Genomic DNA, 18,718 nt, shown 5'->3' on the forward strand with positions numbered 1-18,718 from the left:
TATCTATCTATCTATCTATCTATCTATCTATCTATCTATCTATCTACCTATCTACCTAGTGTGTTTATGCTACTCCTGGATCTTGAACTCTGGACCTGAGTGCTGTCCCTGAATTTGTGCTTAAAACTAGTGCACTTGCACTTGAACCACAGCTCCACTTCTGGCTTTGTTTGTTGGTTAATTGGAGATAAGAGTCTCAAGGACTTTCCTGGTTGGGCTGGCTTTGAGCTGGGCTCCTTAGAGCTCAGTCTCCAGAGTAGCTAGGATTACAGGTATGAGCCACTGATGCTCAACTGACTTCTGGTTTTAAATAGCCCAGGCTCTTGATTTTCTAGTTTCTTCTTTTTACTTCAAAACCTGAATAAATTCTAGTCACGCCTAACTTCTGCTCTCATCTTAAGCTATTGTTTCATCTTTATTGTATCTGCCTACTCATGCTATTTCTACTCATTGACTTTTAATTGAATGACTTTCTTAGAGCTCTAGGAGGGAGAAAAGGAATCTCAGCACCCTTTTCTGAGGGAGGAGGAGATGTGGACTTGGGCCCTCCCTGTCAGTGGGTAAGTCAGTGTGTGTAATTAACATGTCATCCATGCTGGGGGCTAGTGGCTCATCCCTGTAATCCTTGCTCCTGAGCAAGCTGCGATCTATGCCAATCTGGGAAGACAAATCAAGAGATTCTCATATCCAATGACCAGGAAAAACCAAACGTGGAGGCATAGCTCACATGGTAGCGTGCCAGCCTTGAATGAAAAACCCCATCAAGATTCCAAGGTCTTAAGTTCAAGCCCCAGTTCCATTCCACACCTGATGTTTTGGATATTTCCCTTTGTTATGCTATCTTTTTTTTCTTCCTCCATTCAAACTTCCCTCCTTCCAACTTTTTCTTCTTTGCAAAGCAAGGCAAAGGAGGTAAAATTTGGAGGGCCATACTGATTGCCTAAACACTATCCATCAACAAACCATGGGATACACAAGTTACCCTCCTAAAATATGAAATTGCTACTAATGTCTTAGTACAGGCAGAAAAAATGGACAAGAGAATAAGATTCACATTTACAATCTTCCTTCCTTCTTTTCTCTTTCTTTCTTTTTCTTCTTTCTTTCTTTCTTTCTTTCTTTCTTTCTTTCTTTCTTTCTCTTCCCTTTCTTTCTTATGCCAGTACTGGGGCTTGATATCAAAATCTCACATTCCCTCTTGGCTTCTTTGTTCAAGATTGGCACTCTATCTGGTTTTTTTGTTGGTTCACTGGACATAAGGATTTTATGGACTAGTCTGCCAGGGTGGCTCTGAACTAGGATCTTCAGATCTCAGTCTTGGAAGTGGGTAGGATTATAGGTGTGTGCCATTTCCTAGTTTCTTGAAGGCAATATCATCAAAACATTTCATTTCTTAGTAGTTACCTGACTCTTTAGTAGACAAACTCAATTAGTCTCTGAGTCTGAATACTCTTTGCTCTCTGGGCAATAAAGTTAATTTTGCTAGTCAGCTACTGTTCAAAATGCTTCACTTCCTCTCTATATAATATTACTTTACCAGATACTTACGTTAACTCCTATCTGTATTTGCTTTTCACTGGCCTATTAATATATTGAATTTTTTTTGTTTATGAGAACCTCCCTATAAACTGTGCTCAAGAACAAGATGTAGGCATTGGTTGGTTCTAACTCCATCATCTCCTAACTGAAATCTACCAGCCACAGCAACTGGGCCAGGAATGGTCATATAATTGGAAGATTCAATTAGATACAATAGGAATATAGTTGCTTCAGAAAACTAAACATTTTTTTTACTCCCTAAGACTCAAGTAAAGGATATAGAGCTTGGAACATGCTATATAGTATTTTGGGGACCATAGGAAGTTTAAGAATGCCACATAAGTTGCAGGAAGTGAGGCAGATTGGTGAATAATGTCTTGATGATATCAGTACTGCTTTTCAAGTTCTAGAACCACTTGCACCTAGTCAGTTTCTTATACACAAACCAAACAATTCCTTCCATCCCTTTCCTTCATCCTCACTATATTGTCTTAAACCCATTTGACTTGTGTTTCCTATCTCTAGCAACCAAAACAATACAGAAATAAATCCACAACCTCTGTATTTTCCTGTGTACACATACAGATATACATCTGTTGTGGAAAGGAATCTGAAAGTGGCTCTGAGCAAAAGGGTTTGTTATGATGGAAAAAAGATTGAGAAAGATTTAAAGCATTATCTTCAATGTTTAACTGCTTTGAACTTTACATGTACTCATGTAATTAAAAGTAAACATCCACTAAGCACAAAGAAAATATTTTGTTATCAACTCCTGCATCCATTCCCCCAAACAATTTTCCTCCTCTCTTTTTCCTCCTTCTAATTAATTAAGTAATTTTGAATTCAGGGTCTTGCATGCTCACTCGGGCTAGTGCTCTAACACTTGAGCCACATCTCCATTTCCAGCTTTTTTTTGGGGGGGGGGGTGGTTAACTGGAGATAAGAGATTTACAGACATTTCTGCCCTCAGGTTGAATCTTAGATCTCAGTCTCCTGGGTTGGCTAGGATCACAGATGTGAGTCACCAGTGCCAGGGTGAATTTCTTTTTTGATCTAACCCAATACGAAGTATATAAATGTTCTGATGTGGGACTAAACAATTTTAAATAGGACTTTTGCGTTCCTGACTTCTTAGAACTACATTTCTAGGTCGTGATGACTAGAAGCCAAGGTGTTTACACACTACACCAGCTAAGTTTGAAAGTCAAAAAAAAGGTTCCTGTCCAAAAGACAGGTTCTATCCCAGCTGCTTCCTCCTCCCCGGAGGAGCGCCGTGTAGCAGGTCACCACGAGAGGGCGCAGACTGGCTTTCGTAGGCAAGGGGAAAGCGCGCTCACCTGCAGCATTTAAAAGTGAGTATTAGAGTGCACCGTCCTGGTGGAGGGCTGCACTTCATGGATCTCTAGCTCAGTGGCACCCAAGAAATTTAAAAACCCAGTCCCTCCAAGCTCATGAATTTTTTTTTCCCTAGTTGCTGAAAAGTGCTCTCTTAGGGAGATAATCGTGACTGAAATCTAAATGAAAATGATTTTTGACATATTCAAACCTAGCGTTTTCTTGCAACGGCCTGACAAAATCGCTTTCTCTACAAGGTAAGTTTGAGACTGCATAAAAAAAGAGGCCCATGCTACGAACCCATTTGCTCAAATAATGTAAATAAAATCACCCTGGAATCATAGGCTAGACTAAATCATGATGTTTGACCTATGGTCCTCAGGCTAAAGGATGAAAGCATCTCAAAGAGGCGTGTCATCTTTTTCTCGTGAAGGGGAACTGTATAAAAAATAATTTACAGACTATTCATATCAGAGGGGAAAAAACACCCCAAATAACTGGCAATTAACAAGTAAAATAATTCGCCGTAAATAATGCTTGCTTCAAGCCAATTAAAATATCTTTTTTCAAATAAATAGAGGGTGACTGATTTTTGAGGGACAGAAGATATCATTTTCCATTAGGATGGACCGTTGAAGAAAAGATGTTGATCACTTATCAAACTCCAAGTCAGCTATCTCCTGTTTTTCTTCTTACCACTGGGAATATACTGGTTATATAAGAGTAGAATTGCAAACATGTGAGGAACCCACGGGAGAAGCTTGGGATTCACGTGTTGTCATTGTCCTCAAAGTCAAGCTACACTATGGATTTAAAATAAGCACAATTTTAGGCTGGCAGTGGGAGCGGAATCTGGTTATAGAAATGAACCAACACTGTCCTGAATTGCTCTAAAAAAAAACAAACCAAAACAAAAACCCTCATTGGATACCAGGAAAATAGCACACGCCACGGTACTATAAAAGGAAGGCTGCTTGCTATGTGTCATTCAGGGTAATTTATTTTTCTCCTAGGCCTGACTTAGAAGTCAAGACAGTTTGGTTTGGGGCTCACCATCCTTTTCCAAACCCTGCAAAACATAGAGATCAGTGTATCTGGATTAGATTACTTACTAATATCCTCCTTTTTTCCTTCCATAAACCATGCTTAATCCAGTCTGGGTTCCAGAACCCTCATTCACTCAGCTGTAGCCTTTTCTTTCCAATGAGGTGGGTGGAGCTTGATGAGCTGGCTCCAGGGCCACGCCCACAGTGGAGGTGGAACGTCCCGATTTCCCCCACACACTAGGGGGCGTGGCGTGAGCTCTATCCCGCCCACAGGGAGGCGGGCATCCCAAAGGCCCCACCCCTGCCAGGTGCACGTGACCCCGACCCCGGCCCCGCCCCCTCGGTTGCTCCGCAGCGCCAGCTCGGCGGGATAGAGAGGCGTGAGGAGAGCTTGGCCGTGGCAGCGGCGCGCGGCGGGGTGGTCCGTGACGAGGCGCCGCAACTTTATCGCCTCGGATAGCAGCTGCGCGCACCGAGAGGAGGAAGGCTGCGTCCGCAGCGGTAGCAGCAGCTGTTCCCGCCCGTTCGGCCGGAGCTGTGCAGTCCTCAGACCCCATCTTCCCCTTCACCGCTCCGGGCCGCCCCGGGACCCCCCATTCCCCTCCCTATGTCTCGCAAAGCGAGCGACAATGTGGAGTACACGCTGCGGAGCCTGAGCAGCCTGATGGGCGAGCGGCGCAGGAAGCAGCCGGAGGCGGACGCGGCCAGCGGGGCCGGGGAGAGGAGCCTCCTGGCGGCCGAGTCCATGGCGAGCCTGCAGAGCGCTGGCGGCGGGAGCGGCGGGGCCGGCGGCAGCGGCAGCGGCGGGGACCTGGAACGCGCGGCGCGCCGGCAGTTCCAGCAGGACGAGACCCCCGCGTTCGTGTACGTGGCGGCCGCCTTTTCCGCGCTGGGCGGCTTCCTGTTCGGCTACGACACCGGAGTGGTGTCCGGGGCCATGCTGCTGCTCAAGCGGCAGCTCAGCCTGGACGCGCTGTGGCAGGAGCTGCTGGTGTCCAGCACGGTGGGGGCGGCCGCCGTCGCGGCGCTGGCCGGCGGGGCCCTCAACGGGGTCTTCGGCCGCCGCGCCGCCATCCTCCTGGCCAGTGCCCTGTTCACCGCGGGCTCGGCGGTGCTGGCCGCCGCCGGCAACAAGGAGACGCTGCTCGCCGGGCGACTGGTGGTGGGATTCGGCATCGGTGAGGGTTTTTTTTGTTTTTATTTTTATTTTTTGCAGGGAGGTGGGTTGTGCACGGGACCCCAGCGTCCCAGGGACTGAAACCCCCGGAGCTCATTTCTGGGTGAGGTCTCTTAAGCCATCCCATAGCCCCATCCCCCCGCCCCCAGCCCGGCCCCGTGTGGTGGGTGGGCGCTCTGGGTTGCACACCTGGTATCCTGCCTGCGAACTTCCAGATCCCAGGTTTGTTCCTTGATCTAGCCTAACCGGTGCAGCCTCCTGAGCTCCGACGAGGCGCCCACACCATTCCTCTACTTCTGAGGTCTCTTACCCAGTCAGTATCCAGCCAGCGGGCACCAGAATACAATTTGAGTGAAGTCAATTCTGAACTATTTTTTTGGAGGGGGGCAGGGAAAGGAGGTCAGTCGTGGGCTTCAACTGGGGGCCTGGGTGCTGTCCCTGAACTTCTCTCCCCCCTCTCCTCCCCTCCTCCCCCGTCCCATCCCTCGCTTTTTTTGTTCCAACCCCTTCTCTCCTTTTTTGCTTAAGGTTAGCTCACTATCACTTCTATTTCAGAATTCTTTAAGACCGTGTACTTTAACCCCTGTTCCTTCTGTATACATTTCCTGTTTCTCTTTTAAAGGGATTTTTTTTTCTCTTTGCTATTTGTGTTTTCTTTCAGTTTTCACCTTGATCCAAAATGTATTCATGGACCTCCTTGATTTTATGTCTTAAAAATTTACATATTCTTGCTCATGTTTCCTCACTAGTGACTGAATTATCTATGAAAGGCCATGTTAAGTTCCTGAATTTATTTATTAGTTACTCACGTGGATAAATGGATCCATCCCAGGAGTGGGTGTTTGCAATTTACTTTTAAAACTAAGTGATTAATGGCACTGATGTTTTTTGTTTTTTTTTTTTTCCTCCCACCCTGGTTGCTGAACAGGGGAGGGCCAATTGGCAAGTTCTTGGCAGTTGGAAGCTATTTGGAATTTGCCCAGTATTATTAGAAAGCACTTTTGAGGGAAATGGGGGCGGTGCAATTTAAATCTCAGGAGTGATATTCTTCTGAGATATTTGGTGGATACCTTTAAAAATGGTTCTTATTCAATGTGTGTGTGTGTGTGTGTGTGTGTGTGTGTGTGTGTGTGTGTGTGTGTGTGTGTATCAGTCCTAGGAATTGAACTCAAAATCCGGGTGTTGTCCTTGAGATTTTTGCTCAAAGCTAGTGCTGCACTACTCAAGCCACAGGTCTTACTTCTGGTGCATGTGCATACGTGTGTTGCTGATTAATTGGAGATTACAGCCTCATGGACTTTTCTGTGGGGGTGTCTTCAAACTTCGATCCTCAGATCATATCCTTCTGAGTAGCTAGTATGACAGTGTGAGCCACTGGTGCCCAGCATAATTCACTTTTTAAAAATTGCCCTTAGGGCACTGTTGAAGTGTTTTTCATAATGTCTGGGTCTTGTTTATTTTATTTTTTGTGCCAGTCTAGGGCTTGAGCTCAGGCTCTAGGTGCTGTCCTTGAGCTTTTTCACTCAAAGCACTCTACCATTGGAACCAGTGCTCCACTTCAGCTTTTTTGGAAGATTGGAGATAAGAGGCTTACAGAATTTCTTGCCTGGACTGTCTTTGAACCATGATTCTCAGATTTCAGTGGTTAGGATTATAGGTGTGAGCCACCAAGATTCTTTTTTTCTTAGGACCAAGATTTCTTTTTTTTTTTCCCCCCTCATCCCTAGGATCCTCTGCATTGGACACCTGTTCTTTTTTCTTGTGTTGCAGATGGGACCCATGGCTTTGACCATGCTAGGCAAGTGCTCTACCATTGAGTACCATTCTCAGACCTTACTTTTTGTTTTTCTCTGACAGAGACGTGACATTTTAAGGTAGCAAGGTTTGTTCAACCTGAGTCTCCCTTGTGGTTTTGAAAGTGGTATTTTGGAGAGGGCTCTCAGTGCAGGATCTAAGAACTGAATGGGAAATTCAGCATTGTTTACTCTTTCTTGACTGGAACCCTTGGACTTGTGTTGTGCATCAGGTTCTCATCCGGTTTGTGTACAATAGTGAGGAGAGGCTAATAGTCTCAGAGCAGGCAGGTAGAGCTGTAGCCAAGTGGGGCCACAGCCAGATGATATTAACCTCTCCTTAAGGGAGGCTCCCAGAGATGGCAGAAGAACTCAGAAGGTACAGCTTGTCTTCAAGATTGTGGTATATTGACTGGGAATGGGGGGGGGGGGGTGAGGCAAGCACCATCTAAGGAAGGGAATGAGTACAGAAGGGCAAAAGGAGGTCAAGGTGAATGTAATGAAGAAACTGAAATGGAGAGATTGGAAATGTAGATGTGTAAGAACTGCCTCTTTCTGTGGCCTCCAGGCTCATGGACCTAACTGAATCAAGACTGATTCAGACCTCCTCTGGCCTCTCTCACTTCTCATAGAAAGCAGTTCTTCTCCTCCTCTAGAACAGACGCCTGGAAGCTAAGTTTCATAAGGCTCTCTGCCTTTTTAAAGGAACAGTATGGGGCCGGGAGTTTGGCCTAATGATAGAGTGCTTGCCTAGTACTTGGTGACTGTGGCCCAAGAGGTAGAGCTCTAGCCTTCAGTAAGCCCAAGGACAGTGCTCAGGCCCTGAGTTCAAGCCCCAAGACTGGGGGGAAAAAAGGAGCAGTATGCAGTAATAAACAAGCTTCAGCACAGAATACGTTAACAAAACCAGTTAATTTCTGATTTGTGACCAGAAAAACCACTTCAAATTAGAATCTTAGTGAGTATGTAGCTGTACATCTAAAATCACTCAAACTGAAAACATCATCAGCCTTCCAAAAGAAAACTATTATTTCTTGCTACAGGGAAATGGGTTCCTAGCATAAACATTGTGTTTTTGAGAAATGCTAAACCAGTTTTATTGGTTGAAAACACTAAATTTCTGAGTTTCATGAAATCTTTGTAAGTGGTTAATTTTTTTATATAAATTTTTTTATTGTAATTAGTAAAAGGGTTACATGATATTTGCCAGATAGAAGGTGCATTAATTCACATACATTGATACCCTTTCACATGTCTTGGTACCCGTTTCCCTCCCCCCCCCCACACCCCACACCCGTCTTGGTTTTCCCCCCTTCCCTATCAAATTTCAAATATCCAAATACAAATAAATTCAATATATCAGATAACAAAGTGAGATACTATACCAATATGAGATAACCAAGGGACAGCAAAGGAGATGAGAGACAACATAGTACATTAAGGACAACAATCATTCATTATATGGCTTTTGTTTCACTATCCTGGAGGTCCTTTCAATTAGCTTCACACTATATGTCCTTATGTATCAAGATTTTGCTCTATTGCAAATCTCTGCTAGTAGAGCCCAAGGTTTCTACTGATTATGACGAGTGAGGGAAACCATTGAGCCTAAGTTCCTTTGAGTCTGGCTTACTTCACTTAATATGATTTTTTCTAAGTCTTTCCATTTCCTAACAAATGGGGCGATGTCATTCTTTCTGACAGCAGCATAGAATTCCATTGTGTACAAATATAAGTGGTTAATTTTTATGTGTGGCCTATTTTTTGTCCCTTGATAACTTAGTCAATATTGGTTAAGAAAATAGGACTAACTTGTGATGTTTTTTCAGACATCTGTGTCCTCATAACTTATTTCCTCCATAAGTTTGAACTTGTGGAAAGAAGGTTCATGGGGACAGGGAGTTTTGTTAATTTTGTTCATTGACTAGAACATAGCTGAATCTTGTTGAACACATGATTGAATGAATCAGTGAATGAATCTTGAATGAACAGGACAAGGAAACACCGCAAAAAAAATCAATTGATGGGACAGTCTCTATCAAAATCCAAAATATCCCCCAAAGAGTACACTAGTGAAATATTTGAAGGGCTATCTTAAGGTTCTAATTGTGAGAGTTTAATGCAATCATGTATCTTTTCAGCAAATGGTAATTAAGTTTTCCTCACTGACTGATTCTGTTAGGTTTGAGGTAAGCAGTGATTAGGTAAAAATCCCACCCTGAAGGTGTTCATTCTAACACCTGTTAAAGAAGCAATCGAATCCAGTGGGGAATCTCTCCAGTGCTAGAGAAAATATAGGCCATTATTTCTTTGTGGGAGAGTAAACAGGACACTGGATTAGGGAAAGTTTTACAGAAATGGGTATTTCCATTAGGGTTTGAGGGATAAATAGGAGTTTGGCAGATGATGTAGAAGGAGCTAGGAAACTGCATTGGTGTGTGGAATACCAGGTCTCCATGTGGAAATATTTGACAGCAGGTAAATGAGGTCACTGATACTGGGTCAAGATTCTGGAAACAAGACTTTAGCTTGGTGGGGTGCCTCCAACCTGTAATTGCAGCTACTGGGGAGGTGAGATGAAGTGTATCACTGACTACCTGTTAGCAAAGTTGCCAAGACTTCATCTCAACCAATAAACTGTGAAGGTATATGTCTATTAGAGCTATATGCAGCAAGTGGAAATAATTAGGACCAAATGTAAAAGTGAGAGTAGTGTCTAGAGGTGTGGTTCAGGTCTTAGCAGGACCCAGAGTTCAAACTCCTGTACTAAAAAAAAAAAAAAGGAAGTGTCACTGTGGCTCAAGTGGTAGAGTGCTAGCCTTGAGAATGCCCAAGGGCAGTGCCCAGCCCTTAGTTCAAGGCCCAGGACTGGCTAAAAAAAAAAAGAAAAAAAAAACACCGCAAAGAATTTTTTTTCTTATTTTACTGGGCAATTAGGGTGATAACAGCAGGTTTGAAGGCACAGAGGGACATCTTCATGTGGGATCCTCTGAATGAGGGTATTTGGGGGTTGGTAAAACTGAGTGGGGCTTACTTAGTCAAAGCATCCTTGGTTCCTTGGGAAGCTTTTATCTTCCTGTGACAAGTCTAATTACATTAAACATTCCTTGAATCTGACTCCTCTTCCCCTTCTCCCCCCATCTTTTTCCAGTCTGTTTTTAAACTCTTCTGCTTTCTCCCAAAACATTCTTCCTTTTGGGGATTTTTTTTTCTTATGTGGATAAATGAAATACTGTGGGTGTGACTTCCTCACCTAGGAAGAGCTTCTAGTCCCTTTCCTTCATATATCCAGCAGTGGTGGGCTGTTATAAATTGGGGCTAAATTCAGTGAAAGAGCATCTGAAATGATAGCTCTTTGTGTTTGTTTTGGCTTCTGGATTTCATTTTCTTGCCGAGTTTCAACAAAATTGTTCCAGTGACATGTGAGTAGGTTTTTATTTTTTTTCTTTGTTATTATTTTATTTTGGTTGAAAAATGTTACTGGGATTCAGCTCATGGTCTTGTGCTTGCTAGACAAGTTCTACTTTTTGATCCATACCCAGAGCTTTCATTTTTGTCTCTCTTGGTACTGAGAACAGTCTTTATTCCTTGTCCCTACTAATTACCAATTGAACTTGTAAAACTTGAAACTTTAGATCTCAGATAACATTTTTTGATCCCACCAATAATCTCACAGGTTAATCTCATTTTTTATGCCAGTCCTAGGTCTTGAACTCAGGTCCTAGGCACTATCCTTGGGCTTTCTCAAGTCTAGAGCTCTACCACTTTAGCCACAGCACCATTCCTGGCTTTTTTCTATGTATATGGGACTGAAGAATCGAACCTGGGTAGAGTGCATGCTAGGCAAGCACTCTACCACTAGGCTAAACTCTTGGCCCTATTTTTTTTAAAAAAGACTTTTTAATAACATGGTTTAATTTATTGTTTTTCTCATTATTGGGGTTTGAACTTAGGGCCTTTTACTTGGCCCTTTTGCTCAAGGCTGGTGCTCTTCCACCTGAGCTACACTTGCACTTATGACTCTTTGTTGACTAATTGGAATTTTAAGAGTCTTTTGGATTTTTCTACCTGGACTGGTTCATGATTCATAACTCAGTCTTTTGAGTAGCTTGGATAACAGGCATGAGCCACTAGTGCCTGGCTTAGATACCATTTTTGGTTCTAGAAGTTAATATTTATTTTATTTTATTCTTTAGCAGACTTGCACCTATAATAATTATTTATTGATTTATTTTGTGAGTGGCTAGTCTTGGGGCTTGACTTCAGGTCCTGAGCACTGTCCTTAGGTCTTCTCAAGGCTACAGCTCTACCACTTGAGCCACAGTACCACTTATGGCTTTTTTATGTATGTGGTACTGAGGAATGAAACCCAGGTCTTGGTGCATGCTAGACAAGCAGTGTACTACTAGGCCAAACTCTCAGCCAGATTTTTTAAAAATCTGGTTAGTTGTAGTAAGGTTGAAGGAATGTGAGTTTACTTCATTTTACTTTAGTTATTTTCTGTGATTATGTATCTCTGATGACTTAATACCTAAAGCATGCATAGAAAGGGCAGGTGAAAGAAGACAGCCATTGGTATACTCATTGACATACAGTCAGGAAAAAGGCATATAAATGAGCCCTAGCTCCCTGACATTGGCATTTAGTATTCATTACAAGTGGTGATTTAGTGGCTGTCTAGGGAAGGAACATCAGGATTCTACATTCTGATATTCACTGGTAGCATACCTTTCCTTAGGACTGACACATACTTTATACATCACTAGATTTGACACACTCGTATTTATATCCATTGCTGCTGTCAGCATCGGCTCACTTTTACTCCCTCCATTGGCCCGCAATTTATAGCTACTGATCATGGCTTATAATTGGCATATTACAACCTGTTGAGTGATTCCTTAGGAAATACCACAGTTGGACTGGGAGTGTAGCCTAGTGGTAGAGTGCTTGCCTAGCATGAATGAAGCCCTGGATTTGATTCCTCAGTACCACATACACAGAAAAAGCCAGAAGTGGCACTGTAGCTCCAGTGGCAGAGCACTGGTCTTGAACAAAAATGTGTCCAAGGACAGTGCTCAGGCCTTGAGTTCAAGCCCTAGGACTGGCAAGAAAGTAAATAAAAAGACCACAATTTTTCAAATAGTCTGCTAAATCTTATTTTAAAATTCGTATTTATTTTGCTGGTTCTTTGACTTGTACTCTTGCTCAGCATGCTTACTTGGTTGGTGCTCCATCATTTGAGCCAGGCCTCCAGCCCAGTGTTTTTTGTTAGTTAATTGAAGGAGGCTCACAGACTTTTCTGCCCAGACTGGCCTTGAATCTTGAAGACAAGAAACAGGTTGTGATATGCCAATTGTAAGCCATGATCAGTAGCTAGTTCTAAAGGTAGGGACTAGTGCTGGCTCATCAAATAGTTGCTTTAAATCTTACCTTAATGTAAAGCAAGTGGGAAATCTTGTTTGATTAAAATTTCATACAATATTGACAAATCAATAAGGACTTTTCTTTAATATAACTGTAGTTAGAAGCAGCCATTTTTGGGGGGTGGGGGAGCTGGGTCTTAGGGCTTGAACTTGGCCTGGGCACTATCCCTGAGCTCTTTAGCTCAAGGCTGCTACCCTACCTCTGGGCCTGGACGTTATCTGTGAACTGTTCAGCTCAAGGTTACTGCCCTACCCTTGGGCCAAGCCCTACATCCCAATTTCTAGAGATTAATTGGAGATGAACCTCCAATTTTGTGCTGAGCATGGCTTTGAACCTTGATCCTCAGATCTCAGCTTCCTGAGTAGCAAGAATTACAGTCCAAAGCCACTATGCCCGGCTTGCAGCCACATTTTCTTTTTTTTAATGTATCTTTATTGTAATTAATAGAAGGGTTACATTATATTCACCAGATAGAAGGTGCATTACTTTACAAACATTGATACCCTTTCTCATGTCTTGACCCCATTTCCCTCCTCCTACCCCTGCCTATTTCAAATAACCAAATAAGCATATATACAATATATCAGATAACCAGGTGAAATACTTTAACAATATGAGATAACCAAGGGGGAGCAAAAGAGATGAGCGATAACATAGTACATTAAGGATAACAATCACTCATTGTATGGCAGTCACATTTTCAAATGAGCAGTTAATAAGGAATTTCTGTGAGAAGAGTCATGACCAAAGTCATCTCTCTGCTTTCCCACTTCCATTTCTTTGTACTTGGTTCTTTTTACAAGCAAAGCTTTTGAATTGGTTCTCTATAATGATATGAAATCAGTAGGTAAAATGGATCTTCCTTGATTTTTATTTCCGTGTTTTATACATAGGTACATTTTTGCTCCTTCCCTCTCTCCCATCTGGTACCAGAAGGATTAACTGTTGCAGGTTTACAGTGTGGATTATGACTTAACTATGTTTGCCCAGTAGGATTGCCACACCCTTTGCTTCAGTGAGTTGTCAGACCCATGACTGAAGTCTTCACATGACTTCAGTAGAATGCATTACCATGTTTCCCACTTCTGTATGAAAGCTCAAAGAACACTAAGTCAACTCATGGCCTTCGATTTAAACATGTCTTATTAGTAGAACCTGGGAATAGAACTCGTATGGTGATGCTTTCTAGGGGTATGGGTTTGTTTTTCCTCCAGGTAAAGAATTTAGTCAGTGGATGTGCATATGATCATGTAACATTTTATGAACTGAACTCTGTAAAAGGAAACAAGACTTTTTTAGTGGCTGTTGTTGCTGATTTTTTTTTCCTTTTATCTTGTTTGTGTTTGGGAGGTAAGGGGGAGCACAAAAAGAACAAAAGGATGAACAAATGCGATTGGGGTACTTACTAGACAATACATGGAAAATGAACTGTACATCTTGTAGGTAGGGACAGGAGAGAAAAACTGGAAGAGAGCAAGGGAAGGGGAGACATGGTTCAAAAAGAAACATACTCATTACCTGACTTACATAACTTCAACCCCTCTACAATAACACTAAAAGATAATTTTTAAAAAAGAGGCAGGGGAGTAGTAAATTGTAGTGAAGCACAAGTTTATTAAAAGTAAAAGAGAAGGTCTAGTCTGGTGTCTGTAATCCTAGTTACTCAGGAGGCTGAGATCTGAGGATTGAGGTTCAAAACCAGCCTGGGCACTAAAGACTGTGAGACTCTTATCTCCAGTTAACCACCAGAAAACTGGAAGTGGCACTGTGGTTCAAGGGGTAGGGTGGTAGCCTTAAGCTGAAGATCTCGGACAGAACCCAGGCCCAGAGTTCAAGTCCCATGACCGACCAAAAAAAAAAGGTGAAAGAGTAGACACATACATTACAGGGGGATCTCAGCTCAGAATCTGGAGGATGGATGTTATAGTTTTGTGCTGATTGCTTGATAACTTGTGCATTGGTTGAGTGGGGGGTCCAGGGCATTATGGGAAGAAGAAACACCATGATTAGCCACATGGTATCTGTCAAGTGTTTTGTTTGATCTTTCTCTTTTTAATCCCTATATATCTAAAGGAGAAGACCTAACTCTTCAATAGCAAGCAATCTAACTCACCATTACCTTTTCCTGTAACCGTCTGAGTTAATAATAGACACACTTCTAAGACTACCTTTTGGAACTACTAGCAGAACATACCTTTGTGCCAACCCCCCTTCTCCCCCCAAAAAAAAATCAAACTTCCCCCACATTATGAGTTTGCTTTTCCTGAATGGAAAAAGAAAGAAAATCAGGCCTTTTATTAAATACTAACGCCACTAGTGGTATATGGACTGTATGTTCTTCAGTCCATTGCCTTAAGCCACATGACAGAAGCCATGTGTCCCAGCAGGGAAGTATGATGCAACAGTGTGTCACTAGTGGCACTGTGCTTGTCCTGGGTGTGATTTCTGCATCTCAGTGTCCTGATGTAGACAGAACTGATTGCTCAACAGTTCAGTTGCCAATACTTCATTCCGCCTTTATCATAACCTCTTGGGAGGTAATCAGTATTTATCTCTATATGAGGAGGTACTGAGGCAGAGAGCTGAAGTTTGTTGTGGATGTAGGACTCCTGGTAAGAACATGGTTGACACTCAAAGGGTCTGATTTATGGGCTTTTTTCCCCTAACTAAATAGCCAAGAATATCTTGTGCCATGATATGTTATTGGAACATTAACTTTTGATTTTAATAGAGCTTGCGTCTCAACCCTCCCTCTTCTCTCTTGCTTCCCTCTTTTTCCTCTTTCTTGCCAGTACCAGGATTTGAACTCATGGCTTCATGCTCTCACTTGACTTTTTCTGCTCACAGCAGGAGCTATACCACTCCTACTTCTGGCTTTTTGCTGGCTAGTTGGGAGTCTTCTTCATTTGTGTGCCCAGGCTGACTCAAACCCTGGATCCTCACATTTCAGCCTCCTGAATAGCTATTGGAAGCCTACCACCATGCTCCTTTCATCTTTCTCTTTCCTTCTCTTCTACATTTTCCTTCCTTTTTATCCTTAAGTAATTGTGTAAAGACACTTTCTTACTGATTAACACCATTGAACTTACCATGCCAGCCATTTCTAGTCAGGTTAAGAATAGGCTGCAAAAGGTATCTCTAGATTATCTTCTTATAAAACTGAAATTCTGTATCACTTAAACATAGATTTCCTCTTTTGCTTTCTCTCTTGGTCATCCTCTTGCACTTTTTTTTATGATTTTGAATCCAAATTGTGGCCTGAAATATAATTTTCTTCCCCCCAATTGTCTGTGAGCTATTCCTTTCACCTTGCCTCTGTCTTCTCTCCCTCTCTCTCGCTCTCTGTCTCTCTCTCTGTCTCTGTCTCTCTCTCTGTCTCTCTCTCTCTGTCTCTCTCTCTCTCTCTCTCTCATGTGTGTGTGTATGGTTTGTGCATGTACATGTGTACATTGTATTTATCTGGTCACCTGTTCAGGTGGGTTGAATCTTCTTGACTGTTGTGGGTAATGATGTGGATAACAACAGGAGGGCAGATGATGCATTGATAACCTGCCTGGTATTTTTTTGGATATGTATTCTTGAGTATAGATTTGCTAGAACATTTTCATTTTTTGTAGGATCTCATGCCCTTATGCACAGGGGTTGCACCATTTCATCTTCATACCAACAGTGCACAAGAGTTCTAGTGTGCATGTTAGCCAGCCCCTCGATTTTCTTGTCTTGATTACGGCCTTCTGATGAAGGTGAGGGAATACCTCATCATAGTTTTCCTTTGCATTTCTTTTAATGCTGTACTTCTGAGCATAATAATTATGATAGTTATGCAGTCTAATTAGTTACTGTTCCTTTTTGGGGGGTAATGGTGGTGAATTTAGTGCCTGGGAACTGTTCCTTTATTTTTTTTTCCACTCAAGGCTAGCACTCTACCATTTGAGATGGAACTCAAGAGATAAGAGTCTCATGGACTTTTCTTCCCTGGGCAGTTGCTGTATGAAACTGCAGTCCTCAGATCTCAGCCTCCTGAGTAGCTAAAATTATAGGCATGAGCCACTAGTGCCTAGCCCCAATCTTTTTAAAGCAGGTTATTTTAAGTTAAGTTATATATGTTCTATATTCTCAATATGACTCCCTTATCAGATACATGATTTTCTTGAATTCCTTAGGCTGCCTTTTCACTGCTGTTTGTTCCCTTTAATGTATAGTTTAAAATTTGATAATACTCCCATTTGGCTATTTTACTTCTGCTGCTTCAGCTTTTGGTATCATAACAAGAAATCAAGTCCAGTCTAATGTCTTGTTACTTTTTCCTAATGTTTTCTGATAGGAATTACGTAGTTTTAGGTCTCTTGTTTAGATCTTTAACCTGCTTAAGACTATTTTTGTATACGATGTAAGTAACTCAGTTCTCATGTGCATATGCACTTTTCCCACCTATTTTTTCTTTTGACTATTATTCCTTTTGACCTTTTCTTCTGAATGTTACTTTAAAAATATGAAGGCCCTGAGTTCAATATCTAGTATTATCGTGTGCATGAACACACACATACACATACACATACACACACACACACACACACACACACACACACACACACACACGAACTTCTAACTGTTTTAGTAACATTTCCAAAATCTCATCTACATGGGAGGCTGAGTCAGGGACATGGATAGCTTGAGCCCAGGAGTTCAGGCTGGCTGCAGGAGTCAGCCTTCTGTGTCATTTTTTTTTGGGGGGGGGTCATGGGGCTTGAACTCGGAACCCTTCCATACCCCCCTGTATCTTTTAAAGATTAATTAGCTTTTCAAGAAACAGGGATTGCTGAGAAGGAAAGTAAAATTGTTTAGAACAGTCCTGAAGCCATTGCTAAGGGCTTCTGCTGAGGTGTGTGTAATCAGCTGCAGGGAGATGCATGCACTCTATACCTAACAGTCATCAAATATAAATGCTGCTGTTACTATTTTTGTATTGTAAACCTGTGGTTTTCCTCTTTCCTTGGAATGTGTTTTGCCATCTCTTTATCTATTTTCCCAACATTATTTACTCATGATGTTGTTGGGTGCTTGATGAACAATGATAAAATCCAGTTGTTGTTTTTGAAAGGCCTGCGTGTGATAGATGGAGGCAAACAGTACTGTGTTGTGTGGATGGGCCTATGATAAGATGGTGAACATCCTAGAGAGAATTCTTTCTGGACCATCTGAGTATTTCTGCTGGGTGGTAGATAGCTTTCTCTTTTGAATCTGGTGAGGGCCCACTTCATTCCTGGGAATGGATCTTTTTACAGTATGGCTTCTCTTCCCTGATAGAACAGGCCTTCGTTGGGGCTGGGTAAATTCGGGTAATAGTAGTCTGTGCTTCCTTCCACTGCACTTGGATATTAAGCTCTAAAGAATTTGTGAAAGTTAACACTCAGCAGAATACCACTGTAGTTGAATATTACAAACTTAATTGCTAGGAACTTAATTGCTGCATGGTAAATGAAAAAGGTGGAGAAACAAGGTGCAGGTATAATTAAACCTCAGAATTCAAGCTGCATGCCTTCAGAGTGTCTGACCACTTCCTTAGCTGGTGAATGCATAGCAGGTTAATCTCTAGTGCTTCAGTTTCTTCCTCTGTACTATGGAGTAATATTTATCTAGGGTAGGTTTGAAGATTTAAGTGTGTTTGTACTTGTCACATGCCTGGCCAATCCAAGCATCAGTGTTAAACATTTTCTACAAGCTTGTTTAGTCACTGTCAATTTAAGACTGTATGCCTCAGTTTCTGAGTGTGTCAAGTGAGTGTCATAGAAACAGCTAAAAATGTTGTCCTGGGAATTAGCTAAGGCATGTGAAAATGTCTCACCCTTAATCAGGGTGAGACATATGTCCATCAATACTTCAACACTTTTTTTTAAAACAGATAAATGATATCATTCAATGGAGTCATATATACTATTGAGTTATTAACTTTATATTAATCCACAATATAAATTGAACAAATTTGGAAGACATAGTCATTTAGAAGCTGACAGTGCTGTCTTTCAGGGTTCAGTTAATATCATGTAAGATTTACTTCTAGCAAAGCAGATGAAATTTTCAAATAGGTCTTGGAAAAAGTTATAAGCATAGGTGGAATGAAAAGAGAGTATGATTCTGGGGAAGATATCAGGTTGGTACCTTGCCTGTAAACCATCGTGGGCTACACACAGTCTATTGGTGATGTGGAAGACTTAGAATTAATGATGTGACCATGTTTATCAGGGAGTCATGGGTGTCAGAGATGGTCAGGACTGTAATATTCTACCTCTCCTGTCCTGCATTTGTTTAATATGCCTATTGATAAGAAAAACAGTGCCCTCCAGTACAGAAGATACATCATCCTTTTAATAATGATCTTAGTAAATAAAATGGAAAGTAGTAGT

The 18,718-nt window shown here is 42.0% G+C and overlaps 1 protein-coding gene across 1 annotated transcript in view; it reads left to right on the forward strand.

Moving 5' to 3' along the window:
• The first annotated feature begins 4,303 nt into the window (after positions 1 to 4,303).
• Slc2a13 (solute carrier family 2 member 13) overlaps positions 4,304 to 18,718 on the forward strand; it is a 318,943-nt gene continuing 304,528 nt past the window's right edge. Inside the window, exon 1 of the mRNA XM_090319807.1 lies at positions 4,304 to 5,098. Within this exon, the coding sequence (XP_090175933.1) occupies positions 4,528 to 5,098 (571 nt within the window). The 5' untranslated portion in view covers positions 4,304 to 4,527. The remainder of the gene's footprint in view (positions 5,099 to 18,718) is intronic.

This window comes from Megascapheus bottae, chromosome 2 (assembly GCF_031878675.1).
Source record: "Megascapheus bottae isolate mThoBot1 chromosome 2, mThoBot2.hap1, whole genome shotgun sequence".
NCBI classification, from domain to species: domain Eukaryota; kingdom Metazoa; phylum Chordata; class Mammalia; order Rodentia; family Geomyidae; genus Megascapheus; species Megascapheus bottae.